We start from the raw sequence: 16717 nt of genomic DNA, 5'->3' as shown, positions 1-16717 counted from the left end.
AACTGTGGGTTTGCATAGCCAAAGGATTTCTGCACAAACTGTCAGAAACCGTGTCAGGGAAACTCATCTGCGTGTTCATCTTCCTCACCAGGGTCTTGACCTGACTGCAGTTTGGCATTGTAACAGACTATAGTGGGCAAATGCTCACCTTCGATGGCCAATTGCCCGCCTCAAAGTAGCCGCCCTTTGCCTTGATGACAGCTTTGCACACTCTTGGCATTCGCTCAACCAGCTTCATGAGGTAGTCACCTGGAATGCGTTTCAATTAACAGGTGTGCCTTGTTAAAAGTACATTTGTGGAATTTCTTTCTTTTTTAATGCGTTTGAGCCAATCAGTTGTGTTGTGACAAGGTAGGGGTGGTATACAGAAGATAGCCCTATTTGGTAAAATACCAAGTACATATTATAGCAAGAACAGCTCAAATAAAAAAAGAGAAACGACAGTCCATCATTACTTTAAGACATAAAGATCAGTCAATCCGGAACATTTCAAGAACTTTTCAAGTTTATACAAGTGCAGTTGCAAAAACAATCAAGCCCTGTGATGAAACTGGTTCTCATGAAGACTGCCACAGGGAAGGAAGACACAGAGTTACTTATGCTGCAGAGGATGAGTTCATTAGAGTTAACTGCACCTCAGATTGCAGTCCAAATAAATGGTCCTTTGGTCTGATGAGTCCAAATTTGAGATTTTTGGTTCCAACCGCCGTGTCTTTGTAAGACGCAGCGTGATCTCCGCATGTGTGGTTCCTACTGTGAAGCATGGAGAAGGAGGTGTGATGGTGTGGGTGTGCTTTGCTTGTGACACTGTCTGTGATTTATTTTACAGTCCAGGCACACTTAACCACCATGGCTACCACATCATTCTGCAGCAATACGTCATCCCATCTGGTTTGCACTTAGTCCCACTATCACTTGTTTTTCAACAGGACAATGACCCAAAACACACCTCTAGGCTGTGTAAGGGCTATTTGACCAAGGAGAGTGATGGAGTGCTGCATCAGATGACCTGGCCTCCACAATCACCCAACCTCAACCCATTTGAAATAGTTTGGGATGAGTTGGACCGCAGAGTGAAGGAAAAGCAGCCAACAAGTGCTCAGCACATGTGGGAACTCCTTCAAGACTGTTGGAAAAGCATTCCTCATGAAGCTGTCTGAGAGAATGCCAAGAGTGTGCAAAGTTATCATCAAGGCAAAGGGTGGAATCTAAAATATAACATGTATATTGATTTCTTCAAAACATTTTTGGTTACTAGATGATTCTATTTGTGTCATTTCATAGTTTTGATTTATTCTCTATTATTCTACAATATAGAAAATAGTCAAAATAAAGAATAACCCTTGAATGAGTAGGTGTCCAAATTTTTGACTGGTACTGTATAGGCAAAATGAGCAGTCAGATTTTGCAGCACTGTGAATAGAATTGTAACCAGTACAATTATCTGCTGATATATTAGTACTGAAATTAGATCATTTGTTTGGAGGACAAGAGCCATGAAAGGACAGCGAGGCCCAGATGTATGAAAGAAAAAGAGATTTAGGTCATGGAAAATTGACAACCACTGCTCTGTCTGTACGAGTGTAAAAAAGAAGAAGAAGAAACAACTGCTAGGCAGGCCTGTGTCACATTTCATAAACTATCAATTTAAGAATATGATGTTTGGATAGGCTCCATCAGTTCATGCCAACAGGCTAACATTGACTACAACATGAATGCACTGACTGTAAGTCGCTATGGATAAGAGCGTCTGCTAAATTACTAAAATGTAAATGTAAAACGTAATGTTCTGTCAAAAGGCCAGCAGGTTGTCCAGGCATGCTAACTCTGAGATTCTGTCAGTCTTAGAGACACTACTACAGCACAAAATGTTAGCTAACTAAGAGGGAGATAACTACTGTAGGAGAAAGCAGAAGCAACTTAAGAGAGAAAGATGAGGAAAAGATAGTGTAGCATTCAAAGATAGAGGGACAAGGTTGTGTCACTGAGACATTAGCAATATGTGTCATTGGTTATCTACAGAGAGCTGAGCAGCTTTGTGACCATCAGTCTGAATAATACATCTACAAAAACCCATAAAAACAAAATACATACACACACCAACAAACTGAAATACTCATAAAGACACACACACTGACACGGTACAAACACAGGTACACAAAAACAGACACTCAAACAAACACACACATACACAGTGACCACCCCTGCTGACTGAGCACAGTCTGTCTATGCACTCAGCCACGTCACCCACACCAAATGCACACAGATTGTGCTGGCAAGGCATCTGGTTTAAACTAAGAGAATTCTCTCAGTTCAGCTGTCTAGCTTGTTTACCAGAAATATTACATTCACCAAGACTTGTTATCCCCTGGTCATTAAGTTCACATCCAATAATAATTTTCCCATTACACTGGGTCCTTACCAAGGTTATTATAGTAAAAGAAAACTGAAACGAAAACGAAAACTAATCATGAAAAAACAATTTAGTAAACTGAAGTAAAATAATTAACAAACCCGTTTGAAAAACTAAAACTGTACTGAAAGTATTATCTTTGGCTTCAAAATAAAATAAGAACCATAATAAAATTAGTTCAGTTACAGTTATTTTTCACATAAAAAATAAAGGTTTTCAAGCTTTTGGGGTGGGGGTGTTCAAACTACTGAATATTGTGGGTAAATGCTGCCAGGAGAGGGCGCTTTTTCAAATAGGCCTAGTTTGTGCATCGCAATCACAAGGTATCACTAATAACAGGGGGGGATAGCGAACTTGATTCTTCTTATGTGTACAGATATACTATCTTAATTTGATCACTCTGTTGTGGCAGGGAATTGTCTTGCTCAGCGGGAAATGCAAACTTGTATGTAATCAAGTTTTAAAAAGGCTTCTAAAGTTTGTAATTTCGACTTTAACATGTCGGACTTGATTTGCACTAACGAAAATGCATCAACCTTTACAAAAATGTACATGAAATATAATACACATAATAATTCCCATTTTCTGTTGCAGCAGGATTATTTTCCTGCTGTGAGAAACTGGTCAATTTAAGATAGAACATCTGTACTACTAAAATTAAATAGCATTGGATTGATGGAAACATGAGCAAAAGAGTTTTCTTTCACAATATTTGTTTTGCACCAGTCTGTCTCTCTGCTATTCATTTTAAATCCAAGTCACATTAAGGTTGAATTTCAAAATAAAATTAAAAAACGAAATAAAAATAAACACTATAATAACCTTAGTCCTTACAAATCAATAATTAGCCCAACCACTTTGTCATTGGCTTCTGCTTTGAGATATTGCCATCAGAAACAGACAAATAGAGTGGTGGAATAATCAACTATAATAGTGACTCTGACACAAAATAGGATACAAGAGGTTGAGGTTGCTCTTAATAAGGGTGTTTTCCCCACAACCCTGACCTATAAGAGTCTCCTTAAAAGTAGCCATTGCAAGGAAATCTTGGGTCCCTCAAACATCGTGGAGATCTTTCTGATCGCTGCTCTAGTGGCCGACAGGCTGCAGGCTGTCTAGGCTCTGATATCTCCCTGGTGGACAGATGGTCATCCCAACTCAGTGGCTTTACTGCTACCGTTAGTGCACCCAGCCATTCTGAGTGAAATAGACCCGGCATATGCGCCCGCATCGTGGGAGGGTCCTGGCAGAGGGCCCTCTGGACGCACCAGACAGGATGGAGTCCTGCGTTCGTTTGCCTGAGAGCATCCAACTTTACCATGGTGCTAAAAACTTACTGAGACAAGAGCTCTCCACCTTTGGAATGTAACCATTATAGGTGTTCGGACCCAACTGGGTGATGATGAACTATATAATGGGACCATACAGAAACCCAGTTAAGTACAAATAGAACAGGGTTGAAGGTGCAGGATCCCCATCAGCCGACGCCAATGGCGAAAGCTCATCTTCCTGGGGTCCGACACATAACCAAAAAAGACATTACAGACAAAGGTACCTTACAATTAAAATATGATCGTAGACATTACATACATTATATATTATACACACACAGTACAAGTCAAAAGTTTGGACACACCTACTCATTCAAGGGTTTTTCTTTATTTTTCCTATTTTCTACATTGTAGATTAATAGCGAAGACATCAAAACAATGAAATAACACATATGGAATCAAGTAGTAACCAAAAAAGTGTTAAACAAAAACACATGTTATATTTTAGATTCTTCAAAGTAGCCACCCTTTGGCTTGATGACAGCTTTGCACACACTTGTCATTCTCTCAACCAGCTTCATGAGGTAGTCACATGGAATGCTTTTCCAACAGTTTTAAAGGAGTTCCCAAATATGCTGAGCACTTGTTGGCTGCTTTTCCTTCACTCTGCGGTCCAACTCATCCCAAACCATCTCAATTGGGTTGAGGTCAGGTGATTGTGGAGGCCAGATCATCTGATGCAACACTCCATCATTCTCCTTCTTGGACAAATAGCCCTTACACAGCCTGGAGGTGTGTTTTGGGTCATTGTCCTGTTGAAAACAAATTATAGTTCCACTAGGCACAAACCAGATGGGATGGCATATTGCATGCTGGTTAAGTGTGCCTTGATGTGTCGGTTACTCAAACTCTGTGAAAGCATTTATTTGGGCTGCAATCTGACATGCAGTTAACTCTTTCTTTTAACCTTTATTTTATTTAACCTTCACTTAAGAACAAATTCTTATTTACAATGACGGCCTAGGAACAGTGGGGTAACTGCCTTGTTCAGGGGCAGAACGACAGATTTTTACCTTGTCAGCTTGGAGATTAGATCTAGCAACCTTTCGGTTACTGGCCCAACGCTCTAACCACTAGGCTACCTTCTGCCCCAAACTCAACTCTAATGAACTTATCCTCTGCAGCAGAGGTAACTCTGGGTCTTCCTTTCCTGTGGCGGTCCTCTTGAGAGCCAGTTTCATCATAGCGCTTGATGGTTTTTGCGACTGCATTTGAAGAAACTTTCAAAGTTCTTGAAATGTTCCAGATTGACTGACCTTCATGTCTTAAAGTAATCTTCTGTATACCTCCCTACCTTGTCACAACACAACTGATTATCTCAAACACATTAAGAAATAAAGAAATTCCACAAATTAACTTTTAACAAGGCACACCTGTTAATTGAAATGCATGCCAGGTTATTACCTCATGACACAGTTGAGAATGCCAAGAGTGTGCAAAGCTGTCATCAAGGCAAACGGTGGCTACTTTGAAGAATCTCAAAATATAAAATATATTTTGATTTGTTTATCACTTTTTTGGTTACTACATGATTCCATATGTGTTATTTCACAGTTGTGATGTCTTCACTATTATTCTACAATGTAGAAAATAGTAAAAATAAACAAAAACCCTTGAATGAGTAGGTATGACCAAAATTTTGACTGGTACTATACATAAAGCGTAATGTTGGGATGCAAACTCAAAATGTAATACATGTTAGCGCTATACTGTATCTGACATGGTACAGGTGTCTTCTTTTTTTGAAGCTCATAACCATGTGTATGAGGTGTATACTTTTGTTTCAAATTAGATTTGTTTAAGACTTCCTAGAAACACTCTGTGTGACCCTGATTTAGCCCACTGCAGTTAAAGGCTAATGGAGAAGCATACTGTACCACCCTGCATCTTTGTCTATAGTATCACCAAAACTTCCAGCGCTGAATGAATGGCTTTAGGGGGAGCTATTACAACTGATCAACTTCCCTGATGATTTACTATTGGATAATCTGAGAAAGGAAGTCCTTTTTATGAGTAAACAGGAGGTGGATGAGAAGAGTATGAATAACATGATGGGCGTGGTCCTTTCAGATGTCAATGTTATCAAAATAAAGAGAATCACTTAACGGTAACTGTCAATCAGGCCTATTGATGACATCAACTACCTATAATAACCTATAAACTGTTAGGGAAAGGGAATACCTAGTCAGTTGTACAACTGAATGCATTCAACAGAGCAGTTGTTGTGGGAGTTAATTGCCTTGCTCAAGGGCAGAACGGCAGATTTTTCCACCTTGCTGCCTTTGGGATTCCAACAAGCAACTTTCCGGTTACTGTCCAAACACTCTAACCGCTCTATCTTCTCCCGGGTTTGATGCAGTCAAGACAGGTACTACATAATCATATTTGATGATAAGTAACATAGCTCTGGCAGCTATTAGTCTACTATTGCTCGAGTTGGCTGGTGTCTCTTGTCTCTCCCTCCCTGCTCACCTTGTCACTACCTAATAGTACGGCCACTCCCCTGGCTGTTAGAGCGGTACCTCTATCCCTCCTCTCACACTTTATCAGTTCCCGGTTAATAAAGTAGGTATAAAAATGCCTTTTTTTTTGCTTCCCTCACTCTGATCGGATCGGGTCTGGATCCGACCAGGTCTAGTTGTCTTCGGGTCCATTCGGAACAGGTCTCTATATTTAAAAATATATATATATATGCATATCGGGTCCGGGTTGGAAAGCCCATGGTCCATTTCGGAAAGGGTTTAACTTTTTGGACCTTGAAATACCTTTAGTTTGAAGTAGTCTGTGACTCTGATATTGATTGTTTTCCTGTCCAACTACATTGCAGATGCCTGCCAGATATCACAACGCTTGGATATGTGTTTAACTATCAGCTAAAACCATCATATGATATTGCAATCTGATGCCGACTGCACAGTCGATGATGTGGCACGTAACCATTGGTTGATGCAATGCAACTTCTGGTGGTGCTTTCAAAACAACTCTGAAACCCCAAAGCCTCCCGATTTCAAATTTTTGTGAATCTTTTGCATAGAGCTTCCTATTGGTTGATTCTGATACTTTCCAAGTGGGAAACTTGGAGCTCATCTTTCTATAACAAGTTTCCACGTTGGAAATGACAGAGTTTCTGAGTTGTCTTGAATGCAGCATAGTGGGGCAGGAACATGACCATTGCCTTTAGTGGCAGATGGGTAAAGAATGTGATTATTTATATGGACTGGACAATTATGCATTGAAAAATTTTCACTAAAAACATCTTGCCGTACCTATTATAGCCTAGTCTAGTATATAAAAATATCCCCAAGTCTGGTCATTTCAGGTTTCTTTTTTTTATATGATGATTAACTTTATTGGAAAGGCCCAGGGCATGATTTATATCCCTATACTATGAATTGTGTTTCTGTTAATACGGTATAGTATTAATTTAATTTAACTAAAAGTCAAATTACTCATTCTGAATACTTCATTTGGAATGCAGGGCTGGTGTATGAGCCTAGCAACAGCAGTTCCCCGCCAATCGCAGCGTAAGAAAGAGCTGGGAGGGGTTTGGTGCACGGTCATTCACCAAGCCATGGAGCTCTGCGCGTGCCCGGGGCGAAGGAGTCACACCCTCTTCTTCAATGTATATAATATACATTGTCTTTGGAGGAAATAAACCAAATTTGTAGTCTTACATGAGGAAAAATACTAAGAGTTAGCACATCATAGAATTCAATACTTTTAAAATACCCACTTATTGCCTCTCTCTGCACTGTGCACTCACTCATTCATAATGTTTATGAAGACTTGAACATGTAATTGGCAGCTGTATCATTCTACAGAGTATAATGTACTAGTGGATGGCCACCTAAATAAAAAACATGCTGCAAAGTTGTCATGATTTTTTAAGAGGGTATATGGATATTTGGCCCCGCCTTGCATGGCTACAGGAAGCGCCTCCACCTTACCTAGAGATTTGCCAGAGTGTTTAGAAAAAAAGAAGTAAGGCCGAAGTTAAATCGAATGATTTGATCGAAGACATCCGCAACAGTTTCAGCCAGTTTGGTGTAAAACCTGTGTCGACTGTGGTTTGATAAGAAGAACCAAGTGAAAAACATGATTTCGTTCATGCACTAAATGTAGCAGTGTAGCCTGCTAACGTTAAATAAAACGTAAAGACACGTGGTAAGTAGCCTATTACATACAATTTAGTAAACATTATGTTCACATCATCTTGTAAAATACTTCTTAAACAAATGTCGCTTGTTGCAATGTATTTCTGCTAGTTTGGGGCACTGTTTACATATCAAGTCATAATCACATAAGTTCTACACAACTTGTTGCATGAATTTGCTATTGCCGCTAAAACATGCTTTGCTATGCCAAAAATAAGTATAGAACCATTTTTTAACATGTACGACTTTTTGCCACGTCAGATGTTAAACTGCGTTTGAAAAGTGTTGTGGCCTGTTCTCTGTGTTGTCTGAGAATAGAACTATGGAGGAACACCACGTGTCGAGGGGGTGCTTTCGTTTTCATGCTTTATGCCACGAGCTATGTCCAATATTTTGATAGCGTTAGCTAATTTTGCATGCTTAAGTTTATTTGATGAGAAAATACTAGGACAACTACATATAATTAAATTGTTTATTGGAGGTATGTAGATTTAACAATGAAAGTTGTCCTACCTTTTTTTCTTGGGTAGAATGTAGGACCACATCAGTAAATAATTCAGAACAAATTTCAGATGGTCTTTGATGTAGCATTGCATATGCCCCATCGTGGCCTATTGATAATGTACACCTGTGAACCATGTGACTGACCACCTTTAAATAAAATCACATTTTATTGGTCACATACACATGGTTAGCAGATGTTATTGAGAGTGTAGCGAAATGCTTGTGCTTCTACTGCAACAAGTAATCTAACAAGTCAACAACAAATACCTAATACACCCAAATCTAAGTAAAGTAAAGGAGTGGAATAATAATAAATATATGGATGAGCAATGTCAGAGCAGCATAGGCGATGATGCAATAGATAGTATAGAATACAGTATATACATATGAGATGAGTAATGGAAGATATGTACACATTATTATAGTGACTAGTGTTCCAGTTATTAAAGTGGCCAATGATTTCAAGTCTGTATGTAGGCAGCAGCCTCTGTGCTAATGATTGCTGTTTAACAGTCTGGTGGCCTTGAAATAGGAGCTGTTTTCAGCCTCTCGGTCCCAGCTTCGATGCGCCTGTACTGACCTCACCTTCTGGATGTTAGCAGCGTGAACAGGCAGTGGCTCAGGCGGTTGTTATCCTTGATGATCTTTTTGGCTTCCTGTGACATCGGGTGCTGTAGGTGTCCAGGGGGGCAGGTAGTTTGTCCCCGGTGATGCGTTGTGCAGACCGCACCACCATCTGGAGAGCCCTGCGGTTGTGGGTGTTGTAGTTGCCGTACCAGGCGGTGAAACAGCCTGACGGGACGCTCTTAATTGTGCATCTGTAAAAGTTTGTGAAGGTTTTAGGTGACAAGTCCAATTTCTTCAGCCTCCTGGGGTTGAAGAGGCCCTGTTACGCCTTCTTCACCACACTGTCTGTGTGGGTGGACTATTTGAGTTTGTCAGTGATATGTACGCCGAGGCTCTAGGAGGAGCTAAGGATGGCAATTTGGTAAAAGCATTTATGGCTGGTTTCCAGGACCTAGATTAAGACTAATCCTGGATTCAAGCCTAGTCTTCCTTACTCATTCTCAGTGGATAATCTGTATTAAATTAGCCTTTTAGTCCAGGATTGGGCTTAATCTCTGTCTGAGAAACCAACCTCTGTTTGGCTCCATTCAGTGGAACTACCTCTGTTTGCACCCTTAGATAACATAATTTATATGGCATACACCCTGTCAATATAACATTGACCACATTATTACCCATATATGATTTGTTATAAGGTGACTTAGGCTACTCTTCCTGCATTTAGCCTACTTCCTTCCTTGTTTACATACTTTGTACAGTATGCAGACCGATCACAACTTCCTTTATTTCTGCATGGAATTCTGTATGGAATACAAAGCGCCATGGTGCTGGCATCATTCTGTCTCATGTCTAATGTCTCTGAGTCATTCTCTCTCCCCCTCTCTGACTTATGTCTGCAGGGAGCCTGTGCTGTGTGGTTGACCACTGGAATGTCTTGTTGACTGAAATCTTGTCTCATTGAATATCAGGTCAGATTCCAACCCCATTCAGTCACATACACACACGCACTTTCCGACAGCCTCTTCCGCTCTGGAATGCAGAGGTGACCCCAGCTAATGAGGTCTAGTGCACAAGAAGGTGAAAGATCGTAGGAGGGGGCTGGATCTAAGACAGGTGGACCTCCATTTTGGAGAGCACGGTGACAGAGAGGGGATTGGAGGGGACAGTGTCTTACTGCAGAAGGAAAATGTATTCATACGTAGCTATTTGTCTGTCTGCCTGCCTGTCTGTCAACCAGACCATGGCCCAGGGCAGTGGGGTCCAGTACGAGCCAGTGGCAGAGATTGGAGGGGGTGCGTATGGAACGGTGTACAAGGCTCGGGACCTGGAGAGTGGCCAGTTTGTTGCTCTGAAGAGTGTTCGCGTCCAGACGGACCAAGATGGCCTCCCTATCTCCACGGTCCGAGAAGTGGCCCTGCTGAAGAGACTGGAGCAGTTTGATCATCCCAACGTGGTCAAGTAAGAACACATTTTTTAAAAACTATTTTTATAAACAATACAAACGACAACATCATACAAACATCAACAACATCACACCTACACAGACCCACTAGCACACACCCCCATCTCCAGCGCCCGCATCACTTTCCGCCACATGGCCTGAAACTGCACCATTTTGTTTCTCTCCGTAGCCCACACATTTTCAGTATTTAAATAATAAATCATTCGATTTTTCCATTGTGTTAATGATGGCAGATTGATTGATTTCCAAGTTTTTAGTATATGTTTTTTCAAGATGAGTGATGAGAAGAGAATCGTCCAACCCACCTGGTATCTCACTACACCCCCATATGCCATGTCTTGAAATATGCAGACAGATGGATTAAAAGTAAGTTTACATTGTAATACTGCTGACAACAAACTTTCTAGTTCTGCCCACAGCTTCTGGACTTTATAGCATTCCCAGAAAGCTTGGATTATTGAGTTATTATTAGTTTTACACTTAAGACATGCCTCTGCCGTTGTTGTAGAATTTGTTAATTTTGTCTCTTGTATAATACATTCTATACATTAGTTTATACTGGATTAAGCTCACATTTTCGTTAACTGTGATTGTTAGTTATGCTCCAACTTTCCTTCCATCTTGTGCCAACATCAGTTCTTAAAGTCTTGGTTCCAAAGTAAATTTGTTTTCTAAGAGATTGTCAGTTGGATATGCTCTCTGCAAGGGAAGATCTACAAAACATATCATATGAACATCCTTTTTCTGACTCAAATAAGATTCCCTCAAGGTTGCTCTGATGTCCAAAAGGGGAAAAATGGTGATATGTAGCTTTTTATTTTTTATTTTAAAAAGTTGCATGTATTTCAAATGATCTACGTTGGTCAGTCCAAAATTACTTTTTAATTCTGTCATGGAAATAAATCAATTTCCTGTTACCAAGTAATTTACAGTTTCTATGACTTTAGTTTACCATGTGGACCATTCTTATCTGTGAATTCTGAAAAGCTATCCAAGGATTGTTCCATACGGTTGTGGTTTTAGGAAGTGATATTGGTTTGTGTAGAATACATTTATATTTTTCCATATTGTTATAGTAGTGTTCTTAACTATGAAGTTGTTAATGTTCTTAGCTTTATCTTTTGAAAATAGACATGTAAAAAGATTCTGGGGATGAGTGTGCGCATCTTCAATATGTTCCCATTGTTCCTCTTTAGTGCATTTAACTATATGTCGCAAGTAAACGGGTTGGGTTGTCTGTTCATACAATTCCAAGACTAGAAGGTTAAAACCACCCTCAGACTTAAGAAGATGTCAAACTTTCCTTTTTATTCTATGAATTTTATTTGCCCATATAAAGTCTTATGGCCAAGTGTACTTTCTTTTTAAAGAATGTCTTCAGTGGGTAGTTGGTATTGCTAAAAATGCATACAAAAACTTTGGCAATCATGCCATTCCAAAGAGGTTTGAAGAACACATTTAATCATTGAACCTTTATTTATAGTGATGTTCTCCAGCCAGGAAAGAGGTCTAGTTTTGAGATTAGTTCACATCCCACGCCATCTTTTGTGTAGATCTAGGATTAACTGACAAAACCGCACAGTCTCACTGTCAACTGTAAAATTGTAGTGGTAAAAAGGGAATGAATGGAATAATGTAAGCTATACATGTTCAATGTTTCTACTTCATACTTAATAGCACCTTTTGAAATGCGTAAACACGAACAATCACAGTCAAACGCTTTCATTGACACATTGTGTTGTTTTTGTTGCGACTTGTAGCCTGTGACTTTAGTTTTGACCTGATCACCTGTATCTTGTGAAACCCTACGCCCACATAGTATAAGAACTTTGGAATGCCTAAAAATTGACTGGTATGTCTATGATAAGCAGGTTCTATAAAGGTTATTATCTAGTGACTGACTCACCATGGCATGACTTGCCTCTCATTCAAATTATGGTGATTGACCATGAGCTTGTCTGTTTGACTGTGTATTAAGAGATCCCACACATCAGTGTTTCCCCTATATTATAAGTTGGGGATGTTCAGGATTCATCAACTCAAACTGTCTCCTTGGGAGTGGAGCACCCTCATTGGGTTGTGTGGAACGAGCACGTTTGTCAGATAAGAGGCCATGGCCATGCAGCGCTTTAAATGTTAAGAGTAAGGTCTTCAAACCAATACTTTACAGGCAGCCAGTGTAGTGCTGATAAAACCTGAGTGATGTGCTCGTGCCTTCTAGTGTTGGTTAAAATGCGAGCTGCAGTGTTCTTTGCAAGTTGTAGGCTTTTAATAGTGTAGTCTGAGCAACTGGAGATAAAACAAATTCATGGACCAATTTTTTTGCATCTGTTTGAGAGATGAAGTGTCTAATTCTGGAACTTTTCCTGAGATGAAAGGATGCTGTTTTGGATATGCTTTTTATGTAGTTGTCAAAAGTGAGGCCGGGATCAAAGGTGACACGAAGATTTTTAACAACCATGTTTGGTGTAATGAGGCAACCATCAATGTTGAGGGTGAGGTCTGACACCGAGATTCTTGTGGCCAAGTGCCATCATTTCAGTCTAGTGAAAGTTTAAATGCAAGAAGTTGGATGTTTTATAATTAGAAACTTTATTGTCCACGTAATGTGGAAATTTGTTTGGCTTCACCACATAAAAACAGACATTAAATGTCACCATGAGCACATCCATTCTCGAGATCATTAAATAAAATATACAAAAACGCTACAATGCCAGTGCACTATAACTGTATTTAACGTCTGATGCACACCTCAAGGCGGGCTGACTTTAAAGTATCGTCTGGTTTAAAAGATGAATACAATTGCGTGTCATCAGCATAGTAATGAAAGTGCATGTCATTACCAAGGGGTAGCATGTATAAAGAAAAATAAGGGGTCCAAGCACAGAACCTTGGGGAATTCTAAATTCAACCATGGAACGTTCAGATGAATTATCACACACTGTGTACACTGAGCTCATGGATGTGTCTGTGTGTGATGTTTGACTGTATGTGTACGCTAGGCTCATTGTCTGTGTGTGTGTGTTTGTACATCAGGCTCATGGACGTGTGTGCCACCCTGAGGACAGATCAGGAGACTAAAGTCACCCTGGTATTTGAACACGTGGACCAGGACCTGAAGACCTACCTAGAGAAGGCCCCTGCCCCAGGACTGCCCCCCAGCCACATCAGAGTGAGAAGCCCCCTCGGGTCCCTGTAAACCATGTTAAATAAACATAGTAGATCCCTGTAAACCATGTTAAATAAACATAGTAGGTCCCTGTAAACCATGTTAAATAAACATAGTAGGTCCCTGTAAACCATGTTAAATAAACATAGTAGGTCCCTGTAAACCATGTTAAATAAACATAGTAGGTCCCTGTAAACCATGTTAAATAAACATAGTAGGTCCCTGTAAACCATGTTAAATAAACATAGTAGGTCCCTGTAAACCATGTTAAATAAACATAGTAGGTCCCTGTAAACCATGTTAAATAAACATAGTAGGTCCCTGTAAACCATGCTAAATAAACATAGTAGGTCCCTGTAAACCAAGTTAAATAAACATAGTAGGTCCCTGTAAACCATGTTAAATAAACATAGTAGGTCCCTGTAAACCATGCTAAATAAACACAGTAGGTCCCTGTAAACCATGTTAAAAGGAAGGTACATCCAAAACAAACGTTTAAATGATCTCAGTGTTTGGCAGGTCCACAGGTCGCCCTCTATCTGGCTGGATATGTTGGACTGTTGTGTGGACCGAGCCTGGTACACATGTTAAATGTGTCCCCCTGTGTGTTAGGACCTGATGCGTCAATTGCTGTGCGGCCTGTCATTCCTACACTCGAACCGTGTGGTGCACCGGGACCTGAAGCCAGAGAACATCCTGGTCACCAGCCGTGGTCAGGTTAAGCTGGCCGACTTTGGACTGGCCAGGATCTACAGTTGCCACATGGCCCTTACCCCTGTGGTAGGAACACAGACACACACAAACTGGTTGAAAATGGAAAGGGTCTCTATGTGCATTCACCATAATGCTTACTTATGCTTTACAGTTGGCATAAATATTCATACACATTCATACCTCTCTCCTACTCTCAACTGTCCATCCATTGACGTCTCTCTCCTCCATGTCTGCCCTAGGTGGTGACTCTGTGGTACAGGCCTCCTGAGGTCCTGCTCCAGTCCACCTACGCCACACCGGTGGACATCTGGAGCACGGGTTGCATCTTTGCTGAGATGTTCCGACGCAAGTGAGTGGTCAGGGCCAGAGAAGGCTTATTTGACATACTGGGACATTTATTTTTAAATAATTTTCTCTCTGTGATATAAATTGTATGGTGTATGGTATATGTTATGTTACGTATTGTAAATCTGATATTCTAAAAGATGCCCACTGGATTAATAGATTATATCCCACCCAGCAAGTTACCACATTGGAAACTGAGCAAGAAAAAACTATTTTGTCTGACTGTAGTGTGACCGAGCTCTCATTTCTATGATTATGCTCCCACCAGGTGGTCAAATCGAAGTCTAGCAGTTTACTGCTGTGGCACTCCAATTAACTAGGACTCAGGGTTTCTTCTCTTATCATTATGGCTCCATGCTAACAGCCAGGCCACACCAGTGTACACAGGGGAGGGTCAGCCCTGGCCCTGTAATCTCTCACAGACATGGCAGCACAATAAAATAAGACTATATGGGGACAGAGAGACAGACGGTACTGCTTGTCACAGCAGGGGAAGTTTGCCAACAGCACATTAACCCGAATCCAAACTTTCTCATGTAGACCGTTGTTCTCTGGAGACTCTGAAATGGACCAACTGGGAAAGATATTCAAGTGAGTATGGGCAGAAATGTCCACTTGTCTGTCCCAAATGGCACCCTATTCCCTATATAGTGTACTACTTTTGACCAGGGCCTATAGGGTGCATTTCAGGACTCCGTCCTTGCCACTTTGGATCAGTCTAACTTCTGTTAATTCTTTCTGAAACACTTGTCTGACTGGTTGGCTTGTTCCTTTCTGTCTGCCATTCCACAGTGTGATTGGCCTGCCACCCATGGAGGAGTGGCCTGCTGATGTCACCCTCTCACGACACAACTTCAGTCCTATCAGCCCCCGCCCAATCACAGACTACGTTCCTGAGATCAATGATCAGGGGGCAGAGCTGCTTTTGGTGAAACTTTTGGTTTTCTAACCAGCTGTGGGGTGTATTCTGTTTGGTCAAAAAATAACTTTTTGGGAGTGTTGAAATGCTAAATGGTAAAATTGTATATGTGAATCCTGGCTAAAAGTGTATTTATTTACCCAGACCAACAGCTATGATAAAGATAGGACAACCCCTACTTTTAATTGCTACTTGAGTCACATTTGTAAACCTAGCCGTTCTGTTTGTTCCCACAGAAAATGCTAACCTTTGACCCTCTAAGAAGAATCTCTGCCCTAAAAGCTCAAGAACATCCTTACTTCCAGGAGGATGAGGAGGAAGTGACAAATGGTTGAAATGCAGTGAATGACATCGAAGGATGGGACCGTGGGGAATGGTAACCCTGACTCCATTTTGGTGTATATTGTCATTCAGTGCATTTCAGGCCAGATCCCTGTTGTGGTTCCTTTAAAAAAAAAATACTACAGAAGCCAGTTGCACCCCTTGAGAATGTATAGGAGTAGAGAAGTGGAGTTCAAGGAAAAACATGGATATGAACCTGAAGAAGGATTGACTCCCCTCGCATTCCTCAAATTAATTCTCTAGCCTGGTCTCATAGACTAGACGTAACATAATAAACTTAAAAACGAGACACTCAAATTAGTATGATATATTACGTTTGGTATGGTTACATAAGACCGGTGGTTATTTAAAATCTTGTCACTGACAACTTTTGAGCTAATTAGCAACTTTTCAACTCCTTGCTACTTTGCATGTTAGCTAACCTTTCCACCTACCCTTCTCCAACTCCTAAACTTAACCCTAACCCCTAGCCAAGCTAACATTAGCCACGTAGATAGAATTCTTAACATATCATACATTTTGCAAATTCGTAACATTTTATTTGAAGTCCACAAATTAATTCATACCATATGAAACGTGACTCATCATATTAAATGGAGTGTCTCAGTTTTACGTACAGAATAATACGAAATGCTCTGAGACCAGGTTGCACACACACATACAACATGGAATAACTGTCCTCCTGTGTGGTTATTTTAATGTTATAGTTTAAAGATCCAATGCATACATTTTTATTACAATATCAAATATTTTCTGTTTAACAATTGAAGTACCTTGCTGTGATATTTTTCTACCAA

General features: G+C 40.4%; 1 protein-coding gene across 2 annotated transcripts; it reads left to right on the top strand.

Annotated features, from left to right (window-relative positions):
• Nucleotides 1-7648: 7648 nt before the first annotated feature.
• cdk4 (cyclin-dependent kinase 4) lies at nt 7649-16075 on the top strand. Of its 2 annotated transcripts, XM_024376264.2 has the most exons (9): nt 7650-7908; nt 9869-9937; nt 10207-10427; nt 13468-13603; nt 14213-14380; nt 14554-14663; nt 15200-15250; nt 15452-15587; nt 15815-16075. In XM_024376264.2, exons 3-9 carry the CDS (start codon nt 10210-10212, stop codon nt 15911-15913), a joined length of 918 nt encoding a protein of 305 aa, XP_024232032.1. In that variant the 5' UTR covers nt 7650-7908; nt 9869-9937; nt 10207-10209; the 3' UTR covers nt 15914-16075. The 2 variants fall into 2 exon arrangements, with proteins under 2 accessions (XP_024232042.1, XP_024232032.1); XM_024376274.2 differs by lacking the exon at nt 9869-9937 and having other exon boundaries at nt 7649-7908.
• Nucleotides 16076-16717: the final 642 nt, after the last annotated feature.

The sequence above is a fragment of the Oncorhynchus tshawytscha genome, linkage group LG02, assembly GCF_018296145.1.
Source record: "Oncorhynchus tshawytscha isolate Ot180627B linkage group LG02, Otsh_v2.0, whole genome shotgun sequence".
NCBI lineage: Eukaryota > Metazoa > Chordata > Actinopteri > Salmoniformes > Salmonidae > Oncorhynchus > Oncorhynchus tshawytscha.
The sequence above is the reverse complement of the archived record's forward strand: the minus strand, read 5'-3'. Positions and strand labels throughout refer to the sequence as shown.

Coding starts and splice junctions, on each gene's coding strand:
- cdk4 (XM_024376274.2), top strand. CDS start 10,210: ATGGCCCAGGGCAGTGGGGTCCAGTACGAGCCAGTGGCAGAGATTGGA. Junction 10,428..13,467: donor GATCATCCCAACGTGGTCAA/GTAAGAACACAT, acceptor TTTGTACATCAG/GCTCATGGACGTGTGTGCCA. Junction 15,588..15,814: donor AGGGGGCAGAGCTGCTTTTG/GTGAAACTTTTG, acceptor TTGTTCCCACAG/AAAATGCTAACCTTTGACCC.